This window comes from Anomaloglossus baeobatrachus, chromosome 4, assembly GCF_048569485.1.
Source record: "Anomaloglossus baeobatrachus isolate aAnoBae1 chromosome 4, aAnoBae1.hap1, whole genome shotgun sequence".
NCBI lineage: Eukaryota > Metazoa > Chordata > Amphibia > Anura > Aromobatidae > Anomaloglossus > Anomaloglossus baeobatrachus.
The window spans coordinates 659,227,420-659,243,187 of NC_134356.1; the positions used below are offsets into that span (position 1 = coordinate 659,227,420).

The 15,768-nt window shown below is 53.0% G+C and overlaps 1 protein-coding gene across 1 annotated transcript in view; it reads left to right on the top strand.

Annotated features, from left to right (window-relative positions):
- The window catches only part of DNM2 (dynamin 2), a 103,837-nt gene that overhangs the window by 23,718 nt on the left and 64,351 nt on the right, over nt 1–15,768 (top strand). The window contains exons 4-8 of the mRNA XM_075343896.1: nt 6,466–6,626; nt 8,096–8,238; nt 9,540–9,675; nt 9,992–10,059; nt 10,150–10,288. Of these exons, the coding sequence (XP_075200011.1) occupies nt 6,466–6,626; nt 8,096–8,238; nt 9,540–9,675; nt 9,992–10,059; nt 10,150–10,288 (647 nt within the window). The remainder of the gene's footprint in view (nt 1–6,465; nt 6,627–8,095; nt 8,239–9,539; nt 9,676–9,991; nt 10,060–10,149; nt 10,289–15,768) is intronic.

Here is a 15,768-nt window from a genome sequence, read left to right on the forward strand (position 1 = left end):
TGTTTACTTACCGTAAATTCCTTTTCTTCGGCGCTCCATTGGGAGACCCAGACGATTGGGTGTATAGCTACTGCCTCCGGAGGCCACACAAAGCATTACACTAAAAAGTGTAAGGCCCCTCCCCTTCTGGCTATACACCCCCCGTGGGATCACGGGCTTGCTCAGTTTTCAAGCTTTGTGCGAAGGAGGTCAGACATCCACGCATAGCTCCACTGTTTTTAGTCAGCAGCAGCTGCTGACTATGTCGGATGGAAGAAAAGTGGGCCCATATGGGGCCCCCAGCATGCTCCCTTCTCACCCCACTTTTGTCGGGTGTTTGTTAAGGTTGAGGTACCCATTGCGGGTACGGAGGCTGGAGCCCACATGCTGTTTTCCTTCCCCATCCCCCCTCAGGGCTCTGGGCGAAGTGGGATCTTACCGGTCTCCAGGCACTGAGACCGGGCTCCATCCACAGACCCAGGGAACCTGCTGGATATGGAGCTGAGTATCGTCAGGGACAGGGCCCTGCTACATTAAGGTACTCTGTGTCCCCGTACACATCGCGCACACACACACCAGCATTGCTGGGAGTGCTAGTGCGCCGGGGACAACAGCGCGGAGCGCTCGTGCTATTATTCACGGCAGCTTTGCTGTGTGAATTTATGTATTGGGAACTGCCGCGCCGGGCCGCTGCTGGGTGTTTTTACACTGTGGCGCGGCTGGGACTTGTGGTGCGCCGGGGACTCCGCGCTGGCCGTGCACATAGGACGGCCGCGCTTATTACTCGAGTCCCCGGCTTTGCGGCCTAGTTTCCGTTTCGTTCCCGCCCCCAGCCCTGCCAGTCAGGGGAGAGGCGGGACGCTGTACAGACAGTCAGCGCCGAGAGCTGGAGTCTGCTTTGCATTCTCCAGCCCCCTTCACTGGACACAGTGGGACGCCGGTTTCCCGCTCTTGCCTGGGGCACGCCCACGGCCCGCCCCTCGTCACACGAGCTGGAGAAGGACGCCGGCAGCCATTCCTGCAGTCCGAGCTGGAGAACGGAGACAAGCTCTGGGCAACCAGTCACAGGACTCTGGCGACCACACACCCGCCTATAGGCGGGCGGTAAGCAGCACCTGAAGTGCTGACCCCACTAAATACCGTTGTGTCCATTTGTATTTTATGCTTACACTGCACTGTAGGTCGCTATTTTTGGCTATATGCCCTCTTAGATGGCGAGACAACAGCAGCAAAAAAGCAAGGGTGCTAAGGCACAGGCTTTCTATGCTGCTTGTATTGCATGTGCTGAAGTGTTCATTTGTACTTATGCTTGTATGCTATACATTGCACTGTACGGTCGCTATTCTTGGCTATATTCTCCTAGAATGGCTAGACTACAGCAGCAAAAAAGCAAAGGTGCTAAGGCACAGTTTTTCTAAGCTGCTCATATTGCATGTGCTGAAGTGCTCATTTGTACTTTATGCTTGTATGCTATACATTGCACTGTACAGTCGCTACTCTTGGAGATATTCTCCTGGATGGCTAGACTACAGCAGCAAAAAAGCAAGGGTGCCAAGGCACAGGCTTTCTAAGCTGCTCATATTGCATGTGCTGAAGTGCTCATTTGTACTTTATGCTTGTATGCTATACATTGCACTGTACGGTCGCTATTCTCGGCTATATGCTCCTAGATGGCTAGACTACAGCAGCAAAAAAGCAACACAGGCTTTCTATGCTGCTTTTACTGCATGTGATACTGTTCCACCGGCAGGTTCCACTGACCCCCGTTGTGTGCAATGCTCCTCTGTAGCACTTGGTCAGCCGGGGTCTCTACTAGAGGTGGCCAAAGGAACCACCTGTGAACCCTGTCCATGGACAGGGACGGTGTTGCAGTTTCGGCTGATAGATTGTCATGGATAGTGACTTGCAGTCCAGACAGGCCATGGGCAATCTTGATCACTGCTCCCTGGCCACCCTCATTTGGAACAAAATCAGTGCTCCGGGGGGGTCCCAGGCATTCCAGGGTGAAGGCTCTGACACGGACGACAGTCCCAGACAGCCTAAGCGAGCTCGCTGGGAGCGGCACTCGGCCTCATCACTAGTCAGGGTCACAGCAGAGGACTCTCTGTATGATGAGGCAGACGTCGCTGATCAGGACTTTGATCCTGACACCGCTCTCAATCCGGATACACCGGATGGTGACGCCATGGGGAATGATCTTATAGCGTCCAGCAATGGCATGTTGGATATCTCTCCCCCAGCCCCTTCAGTGGAGGAGTCAGCTTCCCAGCAGGAGAAATCCCATTTCAGTATCTCAAGCGTACATTGAGTACTTTTCTGGCCACGCTGACTTCAGAGAAGCAGTTCAGAATCACCACGCTTACCAGATAAGCGTTTCTCCAAATGTATTAAGGATACATGTTATCCCTTTCCCCCTGACGTGGTCAGGCGCTGGACCCAGGGTCCAAAGGTGGATCCCCCAATCTCCAGGCTTGCGGCTAGATCCATAGTTGCAGTGGAGATGGGACTTCACTTAAAGATGCCATTGACAGACAGATGGACCTCTGGTTGAAATCTGTCTATGAAGCTATCGGCGTGTCGGTTGCTCCGGCATTCGCAGCCGTATGGGCACTCTAAGCTATGTCAGCTGGTCTTGCGCAGCTGGTCTTGAGCACAGGTACATCTGTGCCGCAGGTAGCGTCCTTATCCTCGCAATGTCTGCATTGCGACTTACCCTATTAATGCTGTCCGAGAGAGACAGTCGAGGTTTCGGTCCTTCCAGGTTCGGGCAGGTCCAAATTGTCCTAGTCCAAAAGGGCTCAAAAGGCTCAGAGGGGCTCAGATTCCAGGCGGGCTCAATCACGCCCAAGGAAGGCAGCCAGAGGAACCGCTTCCAAGGCGGTCTCCTCATGACTTTAAGCTCTCTCTCTCCGCATCCGCGGTTGGTGGCAGACTCTCTCGCCTTGGCGACATTTAGCTGCCACAGGTCACAGACCGGTGGGTGAGAGACATTGTGTCTCACGTGTACAGGATAGAGTTCTGTTCTCGGCCTCCGGCTCGATTCTTCAGAACTTCCCCACCTACCCACCGAGCCGATGCTCTTCTGCAGGCAGAATGAGTGGTAATTCCTGTTCCTCTTCAGGAACAAGACACGGTTTTTCCTCCAATCTGATTGTGGGGGACCTAAAACTGCTCAACAAGCACGTGAAGGCCACGCGGTTCCGGAGGGCATCCCTCCGCTCCGTCATTGCCTCAATGTCTCAAGGAGATTTCCTAGCATCAATAGACATCAGGATGCTTATCTCCACGTGCCGATTGCTCCAGAGCACCAACGTTTGCTACGTTTCGTTATTGAAGACGAGCATCTTCAGTTCGTATCCCTGCCCTTCGGTCTGGCGACAGCCCTACGGGGTTTCACCAAGTTCAGGGCAGCAGTGGGAGCAGTCCTGCACTCTCAGGGTCACTCGGTGATCCTTCCTTGGACGGTCGACTTGTCAAGGCACCCTCTCAAGAGGCATGCCAACACAGCCTGAGCGTAGCGCTGGAGACTCTCCAGAGTTTCGGGTGGATCATCAACTTCTCAAGGTTAAATCTGACACCGACCCAATCGCTGACATATCTGGGCATGGAGTGTCACGCTCCCTCAGCGATAGTGAAGCTTCCGCTGGACAAACAGCGTTCACTACAGACGGGGGTGCAGTCTCTCCTTCACGGCCAGTCACACTCCTTAACACGCCTCATGCAGAGGCAGTCACTTTCGCGCAGTTTCATCTGCGTCCACTCCAATGTGGCATTCTTTGCCAATGGGATGGGAAGTCGACGTCCCTAGAAGGAACGTCCCCCTTCTCAGACGGTCAAGGACTCTCTTCAGAGGAGTCCATCCTTCAAATCAATGTGCTGGAAATCTGGGCAGTGTATCTTGCCCTGCAAGCCTTCCAGCCGTGGCTGGAAAGCACACACATCCGAATTCAGTCGGACAACTCCACAGCGGTGGCATACATCTACCACCAAGGCGGAACACGCAGTCGGCAAGCCTCCCAGGAAGTCCGGCGGAGTCTGATGGGGGTGGAAGACAGAGCATCCACCATATCCGCAGTTCACATCCCGGGCGCAGAAAACTGGAAAGCAGACTTCCTCAGTTGCCAGGGTATGGACGCAGGGGAAGGGTATCTTCACCCGGACGGTTTTCAGGAAATCTGTCAACGCTGGGGGATGCTGAACGTCGACCTAATAGCGTCTCGGCACAACAACAAGGTTCCGATTTTCATGGCGCGGTATCACGATCAAAGAGCTCTGGCGGCAGACGCCTTAGTTCAGGTTTGGTCGCAGTTCCAGCTACCTATGTGTTTCCCCCTCTGACACTGCTGCCCAGAGGGCTACGCAACATCAGGTCCGTTTGCCGCCGCGCCATCCTCATCGCCACAGACTGGCCGAGGAGGTCGTAGTCCCCGGATCTGTGGCATCTCACGGTCTACCAACCGTGGGCACTACCAGCCCGGCCAGACTTACTGTCCCAAGGGCCGTTTTTTCCATCTGAATTCTACGGCCCTGAACCTGACGGTATGGCCTTTGAGTCCTGAATCCTAGCGTCTTCAGGATTATCTCAGGACGTCATTGCCACCATGAGACAGACTAGAAAACCGACGTCTGCCAAGATCTACCACAGGATGTGGAGGATATTCTTCTCTTAATGCTCTGCTCAGGGAGTGTCTCCCTGCCCATTTGCATTCCCTACTTTTCCTTCCTTCCTGCAATCTGGTTTGGAAAAAGGTTGTCACTCGGCTCCCTTAAAGGACAAGTCTCAGCGCTATCTGTATTCTTCAGAAGCGCCTAGCACCACTTCCTCAGGTACACACGTTCCTGCAGGAGGTTTGTCACATTGTCCCTCTGTACAAACGGCCGTTGGACCCATGGGATCTGAACAGGGTACTAATTGCTCTCCAGAAGCCGCCCTTCGAGCCTCTGAGAGATGTTTCACTCTCTCGACTTTCCCAGAAAGAGGCCTTTCTGGTAGCGGTCACGTCTCTTAGGAGAGTGTCCGAGCTAGCAGCGCTGTCATCCAAAAGCTTCCTTCCTGGTGTTTCACCAAGGCAAGGCAGTGCTGCGCCCGATTCCGGAGTTCTCCCTACGGTGGTATCCCCCTTTCATCTCAATCAGGATATCTCCTTACCTTCCTTTTGCCTCATCCATTTCATCGATATGAAATGGATTTGCATTTGTTGGATCTGGTGAGAGCACTCAGAATCTACATTTCCCGCACGGCGCCTCTGCGCCGCTCGGATGCACTCTCTGTGCTTGTCGCTAATCAGCGTAAAGAGTCGCAGGCTTCCAAATCCACCCTGGCTCGATGGATCAAGGAACCAATTCTTGAAGCCTACCGTTCTGCTGGGCTTCCGGTTCCATCAGGGCTGAAAGCCCATTCTACCAGAGCCGTGGGTGCGCCCTAGGCATTACGGCACCAGGCTACGGCTCAGCAGGTGTGCCAGGCAGCTACCTGGTCGAGTCTGCACACTTTCACCAAGCATTGTCAGGTGCATACCTACGCTTAGGCGGATGCCAGCTTAGGTAGGAGAGTCCTGCAGGCGGCGGTTGCCTCCTTGTAGGGAAGGGCTGTTTTACAGCTCTAACATGAGGTATTAATTTACCCACCCAGGGACTGCTTTTGGACGTCCCAATCGTCTGGGTCTCCCAATGGAGCGCCGAAGAAGAAGGGAATTTTGTTACTTACCGTAAATTCCTTTTCTTCTAGCTCCAATTGGGAGACCCAGCACCCGCCCTGTTTCCTTCGGGATTTTTGGTTGTTCGGGTACACATGTTGTTCATGTTGAACGGTTTTCAGTTCTCCGATGTTACTTCGGATTGAATTTGTTTAAACCAGTTATTGGCTTTCCTCCTTCTTGCTTTAGCACTAAAACTGAGCAAGCCCGTGATCCCACGGGGGGTGTATAGCCAGAAGGGGAGGGGCCTTACACTTTTTAGTGTAATGCTTTGTGTGGCCTCCGGAGGCAGTAGCTATACACCCAATCGTCTGGGTCTCCCAATTGGAGCTAGAAGAAAAGGAATTTACGGTAAGTAACAAAATTCCCTTCTCTTGTACAGAGGGAGCAGTATTATAGTAGTTATATTCTTGTACATAGGGGCAGTATTATAGCAGTTATATTCCTGTACATAAGGGGCAGTATTATAGCAGTTATATTCTTGTAGATAAGGGGCAGTATTATAGCAGTTATATTCTTGTAGATAAGGGGCAGTATTATAGCAGTTATATTCTTGTACATAAGGGGCAGTATTATAGCAGTTATATTCTTGTACATAGGGGCAGTATTATAGCAGTTATATTCTTGTACATAGGAGCAGTATTATAGTAGTTATATTCTTGTATATAGGGGGCAGTATTATAGTAGTTATATTCTTGTATATAGGGGGCAGTATAGTAGCAGTTATATTCTTGTACATAGGGGGTGTGCGTCTTTCTCCCATTGTGTGACCGCTCTGTCTCCTTTGCAGGGTATATTGGAGTGGTGAATAGAAGCCAGAAGGACATTGATGGTAAAAAAGATATCCGGGCGGCCTTGGCTGCAGAACGGAAGTTTTTCCTGTCTCATCCTGCGTACCGACACATGGCTGAAAGAATGGGCACTCCGCATCTGCAGAAAGGCCTGAACCAGGTAGAAACCTGTTCTTTATGCTCTGCAGTTGTACGAGCTTTGCCGCAATTCTTCAAGGAAAGCCAAACCCGAGCGTCGTTGTCATATTTCCTCTGAAGAGCTGCTCTGATGTAAAGATCACCAGAAACCCAACAGTGAGTGACGGCCGCTCCTGTGCTGCCGGGGTCAGAGACACCTCTCATCTGGGCTGTAAATGGCGACCACATTCTAAGAAAATTTACTGGAGAAGGGGTCTCTGTGTCAACTATATGGCATGCCTCGATGTGCTAATGGTGTAACATGATGTCAGCGGTCCAAAAGAGCAGAGTTTTTTGCCATAGATAACATCATATGGCGTCCAGGGTCCCTCACATCATGATTCCTACGTGTTTGAGCCCATCACCCAACTCTTCTGTGTGTCCGTCCACCTCTCCTCACCGGACCCCTCGGTCTCCGTCAACTTTTTCTTCCTGGACCCCTCTGTTCCTGTCCATCTCTTCTCCTCGGGCCCCTCAGTTTGTCCGTCCACCTGTCCTCACCGGACCCCTCTCCAGTTCTCCGTCCACGTCTCCGTCCACGTCTCCGTCCACGTCTCCGTCCACGTCTCCGTCCACGTCTCCGTCCACGTCTCCGTCCACGTCTCCGTCCACGTCTCCGTCCACGTCTCCGTCCACGTCTCCGTCCACGTCTCCGTCCACGTCTCCGTCCACGTCTCCGTCCACGTCTCCGTCCACGTCTCCGTCCACGTCTCCGTCCACGTCTCCGTCCACGTCTCCGTCCACGTCTCCGTCCACGTCTCCGTCCACGTCTCCGTCCACGTCTCCGTCCACGTCTCCGTCCACGTCTCCGTCCACGTCTCCGTCCACGTCTCCGTCCACGTCTCCGTCCACGTCTCCGTCCACGTCTCCGTCCACGTCTCCGTCTCCGTCTCCGTCCACGTCTCCGTCCACGTCTCCGTCTCCGTCCACGTCTCCGTCTCCGTCCACGTCTCCGTCCACGTCTCCGTCTCCGTCCACGTCTCCGTCCACGTCTCATCCTAGGACTCCACTGTGTCTCCGTCCACTTCTCCTCCTCGGACCCCTCTGTGTGTCCGTCCACTTCTCCTCCTCGGACCCCTCTGTGTGTCCGTCCACTTCTCCTCCTCGGACCCCTCTGTGTGTCCGTCCAAGTCTCCTTTCCTCCCTATTTTCTGACTTTGGGTGGCCCCAATATACATCGGGTGGTCATCAGATGTCTGCGGGCTCAGATGCCCGACACTCAGGGTATATGGGGCCTGTAGCCTTCACATCCCTTCATTGTAGACCATTGTTCCCATGGGACTTTATCCATTAAATCTTCCCCATCTGCGATCTGTTTCTGGCGGAGTTGAGGCTGCAGTGTCGTCCTCCGGGAGCCGTCCTCTCTGGCATAGCCCTGTGTAGGGATATCCTCTCCTTCTCTTGCACGCTGCCGTTCTGCTCATTTTTGTTCTTTTTCTTCACGATTTCTAGCAATTGACCAATCACATCCGGGAGACGATGCCGGCGCTGAGGAGTAAGCTGCAGAGTCAGATGCTTTCCCTGGAGAAGGAGGTGGAAGAATATAAGAACTTCCGGCCGGACGATCCCACCAGGAAGACTAAAGCGCTCCTCCAGTAAGTGACGAGGCCCTCTACCACCTCTAGGTGGCTCCACTGCCGGGGCAAATCAGGGAGTGATGGAATATCTGTTGCAGCCTGGAAACTGTCAGCAAGCGGGATACCTGCTAGTGATAATCATGGCTGCACTTTCCAATCTGCATGCTTCAGAGCTGAAATCCCTTAACCTTCCTTGCACTCTGTGAAGTTATATTATGTAGCAGGCTCACTATATTATAGGAGCTTAGTTGAGCTTGGTGCCCGGGTCCTCAAAGAGCGCAGCTCTGAAGTTTATTCTGGTGCTCATGGGTTGAAATTCGCTTTTACTACTTGGGGAGCGCCCTGTGTCTAAAAACATCTGGGCGTCCTGCAAATGACTTAAATGATGTTTTAGAACTTAACTAGCTGTACTACCCGGCTTCGGTTAATAACTGCTGTTAACAAAATAGAATGTATTAACAAAAATGTATTCTGCACACACACCACAAAACAAATAGATATAAATGTAATTATAATGTCTGTCTCCCCCTCTGTATATATGTGTCTCTGTCTGTCTCTTTCCCTGTGTCTGTCTCTTTCCCTGTGCCTGCCTCTTTCCCTGGCTGCGCCTGCCTCTTTCCCTGGCTGCGCCTGCCTCTTTCCCTGGCTGCGCCTGCCTCTTTCCCTGGCTGCGCCTGCCTCTTTCCCTGGCTGCGCCTGCCTCTTTCCCTGGCTGCGCCTGCCTCTTTCCCTGGCTGCGCCTGCCTCTTTCCCTGGCTGCATTGTGACACGCCAACATTCCATATAAGGGCGTGGCTGCGCATTCTTCTGAAGTTCTGGCTGCACTGTGGCTCCCAGCTCCATTCGCTTTAATGGAGGCAGGTTTTTTGGTGAATAACTGTAAAGCGCGGGGTTAAAATTTCCCCTCAAAACATAGCCTATGACGCTGATTCCAGAGGAAGCCGCTGCCAGGAGATCGTACAGCTACAATAGCGGCGAGCCGGCTTTCTGACACTGCCATTTATGAGAGAAGGCAGAGAGGGTTTATTACCATCGCTGCCTTCCTGATTGCTGAGCGTTCACTGTGCATACAGGAGTTGCTGACATTGCTTCCTCCCATTCTAGTGATTGCCGAGTGTCATGACGTAGCAGGAGGTGCTGGGTCCTAGCAGGCCCAGGTCAGCTCAGCAGTGCATTCAGGAGACTGAATGGGCCCTGTAACTTGGGCTAATATGCCAGACAAGTTACAGGGGTAATCCGCAGTAAAAAAAAAATGACTTTACCAGGTGCACAATGGGTGAAATTAAAAAAAAATGGTACCAATCTTTTTTCTTCCTCAGGATGGTGCAGCAGCTCGGCGTGGATTTCGAGAAAAGGATTGAAGGGTCTGGGGATCAGGTGGACACGCTGGAGCTCTCCGGAGGGGCCAGGATTAACCGGATTTTCCATGAACGGTTTCCCTTTGAGCTTGTGAAGGTAATTCCTGCCTCTGATAACGGTGGGGATGGCTGGAGTCACCAGAATGAGGGGGTCCCAAAGACCCCTGAGTGAATGCAGCAGGTAGGGGAGCATGTGCGACCACTGTGCATAGTAATGGTGGTCACACGCAGGACATTAAGACCTCCGTACTCTGGATTGGGGGGGGTTTCTTCTGCACTTGCACATTTTCAAAACTGGTTTTCCCACCAGCTGCAGCTGATCTTTGGGGGTCCTAGATTTTCAAGCACTGATTGTCCACCTCCGTTAACAGCCCGATTGTTTAACCCTTTGCATATTTCTTCCCCCATTTCAGATGGAGTTTGACGAGAAGGATCTGCGAAGAGAAATCAGCTACGCCATTAAGAACATCCACGGTGTGAGGTGAGTGCGTGCGGCCGGCACCTATATACCCCTCAGTCACCTCACCGTACACCGTGCCCTGAGGCTTCCCTCTCCTCGTCCCCCCCACAGGACGGGGCTCTTTACCCCTGATATGGCCTTCGAGACTATAGTGAAGAAGCAAGTGGTCAAACTGAAGGAGCCGTGTCTGAAATGCGTGGATCTGGTCATCCAGGAACTGATTAACACTGTGAGACAATGTACGACCAAGGTGAGCCCGACCAGTCCTAGTGGTCCTGGGAGAGCCAATTGCTTTCAATGAATAGAAATATACAGCTCTGGCAAAAATTAAGAGACCGCTGCAAAATTGTCAGTTTTTCTTATTTTTCTCTTTATATTTTTGAGTAAAATGTAAATTGTTCTTTTATTCTATAAACTACTGACAATAGCTCCGAATTTCCAAGCAATAAATTTTGTATTTATTTTCTGAAAATGAGAAATAGTCAAAATAACAGAACTATGCACAGAATGCACAGCATGCACAGCATGCACAGCATGCACAGAATGCACAGCATGCACAGCATGCACAGCGCTTTCACACCTCAAATAATGCAAAGAAAACAAGTTCATAATCATTTAGAGACAACAATACTAATAATGATTTACCTCAGGAAGATTCAGAAATCAATATTTTGTGGAATAGCCATGATGTTTAATCTCAGCTTTCATGCGTCTTGGCCGCTTTCCTCCAGTCTTCACACTGCTTTTGGGTGACCTTATGCCACTCCTGGTGCAAAAATGTAAGCAATTCTTCTATGTTTGATGGCTTGTGACTATCCCTCTTCCTCTTGATTACATTCCAGAGGTTTTCAATGGGGTTCAGGTCTGGAGATTGGGCTGGCCATGACAGGGTTTTGATGTTGTGGTCCTTCATCCACACATTGATTGATCTAGCTGTGTGGCATGGCACATTGTCCTGCTGGAAAAACCAGTCCTCAGAGTTGGGGAACATTGCCTGAGCAGAAGGAAGCAACTGTTTCTTCATCGTTCCTTATGGGAGACCCAGACCATGGGTGTATAGCTTCTGCCTCCGGAGGACACACAAAGTACTACACTAAAAAGTGTAGCTCCTCCCTCCTAGCATATACACCCCTTGGATAACCAAATATAGCCAGTTCAATGCTTTGTGTTCAGGAGGTCACACATCCACACATGCATTTCATCTGATTTTTGATTTTAAAGAATCGGAAGAAAAGCGGGTCCACTGGACCCCCGGCATGTCCCTTCTCACCCCACTGTGTCGGCGGTGTTGTTAAGGTTGATTGCAAGGCTGGAGCCTTACATGCAGCGCTCCTTCACCATCCCTCGGGCTCTGGTTTGAAGTGGGAGCCAGCACGGTTCTCACTGCCTTGCAGGAGACCGGTCTCCATCCGCAGCCCTTTCAGGACCCTGCCGGACGGAGCACTCATCCCTCAGGGACCTGGCCCTGCGTCTCACAAGCTAAGTATTGAGACGTTATTGTCAGGGGGGTCCCTTGCACGGACAGTTGTATCTCCAAGTCTGTCTATGACTTTAATGTTGGGGAGAGTGTGTTATGTAGCATTTGTGACATTTCCGGCCGGTTCTCCGGTTTTCACCAGAGAACCGCGGCGAGGGTGCCTGCGCGCCGGCCGCATTGTAAAATTTAGGCCCCGGCTTCGGCTGCGGCCTACTTTCGTTTTCACTGCCCCTGCATGTCAGTCATGCAGAGGGACAGTGCGGCGCCGCCCACCGGCCGTTCAGCACAGGGGAGGACACTCCTCTCTGAGGAGATGTTTCCCTCCCCTGTATATCTCCTTAGCCCTCCGGTTCCCGCTCTTGGACTAGGCCCCGCCCCCCCTCCTCGCTCCGGCGCCATTTTATCAGCGTTCTCACACTGATCGGCGCTAGCTGCTGCATCTCTGCAACCTGTCTGGGGGTCCGAGCTGTGGGATCCGGAGGGCACACAAAACGGTCTGGTAAGCCACAACCTCTGGTTGTGGACTTTTCTTATGCACTCTCTGGGGGTCATTCTGAAGGAGTGTGTTTCTTACTGCAGAGTCTCCACCTCAGCAGCATGTCTGTCACTAGGAGCAAGGCTGCAAAGCTATACGCTATATGCACTGCATGTAAGCTCATACTGCCTGAACCGAGCACATATCCTCATTGTAATGCCTGCTCTAACATGGTGGTGCCTCAGCCTGGAGTCTCCCCAGTGGTCCCTCCGGCTGCTCCAGCCCCGGTGGCTGAACCCCCGGCTTGGGTAGAATTGTTTTCTAAGTCTATCTCCCAGTCCTTCGCCGACTCCATGGGACAGCTGTCCCAGACTCTGCTGACCATGCATCAGCCCCCTTCTCAGGGCGCCCCTGCTGCTTCGGCTCGCTCTGCAGAGCTCACGGGATTCTTCCTCTGCTCCCAGACCCCGTCCTCCTAAAAGGAGACGCAGGGTCCCCTCTCCTTCCTCGTCCCGCGGCTCCGATTCACGAGCCAACTCGCAGGACGAGGAGGATGTCTTTACTGGGGGCTCGGACGCTACCTCCATGTGCCCCATTGATCTGACCAAGGGCGATGCAGATGTGAGTGATTTGATTGCGTCCAATAATTCTGTACTGGACCTCAATCCGCCAGTATCAGAGGAGCAACTCTCTCTGGCAGAAAAACACCAGTTTACCTTGCCTAAGAGGACAAGGAGTGTGTTCTTTAACCACTCCAGTTTTCAGGCCACTGTGACCAAACCCAGGGCCTGTCCTGTCAAACGCTTCCCAAAGCGTAGTTCTGATGACCGTTTTCCTTTTCCACCAGAGGTGGTCAAGGAGTGGGCTCATTCCCCAAAGGTAGACCCTCCGGTGTCTAGACTCTCAGCCCGGACAGTTGTATCTGTGGCTGATGGCACCTCACTTCAGGATCCCACTGACCGCCAGGTTGACCTCCTGGCCAAGTCTGTCTATGAGGCGGCAGGGGCCTCGTTCTCCCCATCCTTTGCAGCAGTGTGGGCTCTCAAAGCCATCTCTGCTTCCCTAGAGGAGATGCATTCCCTCACTAGGGACTCTATGCCTGAACTGGTTGCCTTAACTTCCCAAGCTTCAGCCTTTTCAGCCTATGCCATGTCTGCCATGCTAGAGGCCTCTCACCGCACTGCGGTGGCCTCCGCTAATTCCCTCGCTATCCGCAGGATCTTGTGGCTTCGACAGTGGAGGGCAGATGCTTCCTCAAAGAAGTACCTTGCTGGGCTCCCATTTGCTGGGTCCAGGCTGTTCGGTGAACAACTGGATGAAATAATTAAGGAGGCTACTGGCGGGAAGAGTACTTCCTTGCCACAGACTAAAACCAGGAAATCTGTCCAGGGTAGGAATCAGTCGAGGTTTCGTTCCTTTCGTTCCTCTAACTGGTCGTCCTCCAAGCCCTCGGCCTCGTCCACTAACTCAGCCAAGGACCAGAAGCCCACCTGGCGCAAGAAACCGCGTCCACAAAAGTCCGCAGGAGCTGCTGCCACCAAGGCAGCCTCCTCTTGACTATCTGGCCGAGCCAGCAACGTCCTTGGTCGGTGGCAGGCTCTCCCACTTTGGCGACGTGTGGTTTCAACACGTCTCTGATCAGTGGGTGCGGGATATCATCTCCCACGGCTACAGGATAGAGTTCTCTTCCAGCCCGCCAAACAGATTTTTTCTGTCAACTCCCCCCTGCCCCAAGGCCGCCGCCTTCTCTCAGGCCGTGGCATCCTTGCAGGCCAACGGAGTAATTGTACCGGTTCCCCCCAGGGAACAGTTCAGAGGTTTTTACTCATCTCTTCCTAGTCCCCAAAAAGGACGGTTCCTTCCGGCCCATCCTGGATCTCAAGCTTCTCAACATGCATGTTCAGGTGCGGCATTTTCGCATGGAGTCTCTGCGATCAGTCATTGCCTCAATGACCCAAGGAGATTTCCTGGCATCCATCGACATCAGAGATGCCTATCTGCATGTGCCAATTTCAGTTTCACACCAGCGTTGGCTACGTTTTGCAATTGGAGAGGAACATTTCCAATTCGTGGCTCTCCCCTTCGGGTTAGCCACGGCCCCTCGAGTATTTACCAAGGTCATGGCAGCAGTGGTTGCGGTTCTGCACCTCCAGGGGTTGGCAGTGATTCCTTACCTGGACGACCTTCTTGTCAAGGCTTCATCCAGCGCAGACTGTCAGCGGAGTGTCTCGCTCACTCTCGCCACGCTTGTTAAATTCGGGTGGCTTGTCAATCTGCCCAAGTCCACTCTGACCCCGACCCAAAAGCTCACGTACCTAGGGATGCAATTCGAGACTCTGTCGGCACTTGTCAAGCTGCCCTTCATCAAACAGCAGTCCCTCCATCTGGCGGTACTCTCTCTGTTGAGGCCCCGCCGTCATTCCATCAGGCACTTAATGCAGGTGCTGGGTCAGATGGTGGCGTCAATGGAAGCGGTTCCCTTTGCCCAGTTCCATCTGCGTCCTCTGCAGCTGGACATTCTCCGCTGTTGGGACAAGCGGCCTACTTCCTTGCACAGGTTAGTGGCTCTGTCGCCACAGACCAGGAGCTCTCTTCAGTGGTGGCTTCGGCCCCTCTCTCTGTCTCAGGGACGCTCCTTCCTGTCCCCGTCCTGGGTGATCCTCACCACGGATGCCAGTCTATCCGGCTGGGGAGCAGTTTTTCTCCACCACCGAGCTCAGGGCACTTGGACTCCGTCCGAATCAGCCCTCTCGATCAATGTGCTGGAAATCAGAGCTGTGCTCTTAGCTCTCGTAGCCTTTCACCACCTGTTGGCGGGCAAGCACATTCGAGTCCAGTCAGACAACGCGACAGCAGTTGCCTACATCATTCACCACTCCGGAAGTGGATCTAATGGCATCCCAGCACAACAACAAGGTCCCGGTTTACGTGGCTCGCTCCCACGATCCTCAGGCCTTTGCAGCGGACGCGCTGGTTCAGGATTGGTCCCAGTTCCGTCTGTCTAACGTGTTTCCCCCTCTAGCTCTCTTGCCCAGAGTCCTGCGCAAGATCAGAATGGAGGGCCGTCGGGTCATACTCATTGCTCCAGACTGGCCCAGGCGAGCTTGGTACCCAGACCTGCTCCGTCTGTCCGTAGAGGTGCCGTGGCCTCTTCCGGACCGTCCAGACCTTCTCTCACAAGGTCCGTTTTTCCGCCAGAATTCTGCAGCTCTCAGATTGACGGCGTGGCTCTTGAGTCCTGGATCCTGACGGCTTCCGGCATTCCTCCAGAAGTCATCTCCACTATGACTCAGGCTCAAAAATCTTCCTCGGACAAAATTTACCACAGGACTTGGAGAATTTTCCTGTCCTGGTGTCGTTCTTCCGGCCATACCCCTTGGCCTTTTTCCCTGCCGACCCTTCTGTCCTTCCTGCAGTCTGGTCTGCAGCTAGGACTATCCCTCAATTCCCTCAAGGGACAGGTCTCTGCTCTGTCAGTGTTGTTCCAGCGGCGTATCGCCCGACTGGCTCAGGTGCGCACCTTCATGCAGGGCGCATCTCACATCATTCCGCCTTATCGGCGGCCTCTGGATCCCTGGGACCTTAATCTGGTCCTCACGGCCTTGCAGAAACCCCCTTTTGAGCCACTTAGGGAGGTTTCTTTGTCTCGTCTTTCACAGAAAGTGGTCTTTCTAGTGGCCATAACTTCCCTCAGGAGAGTCTCTGATTTGGCTGCGCTCTCTTCGGAGTCACCTTTTTTGGTTTTTCATCAAGACAAGGTGGTTCTCCGTCCGACTCC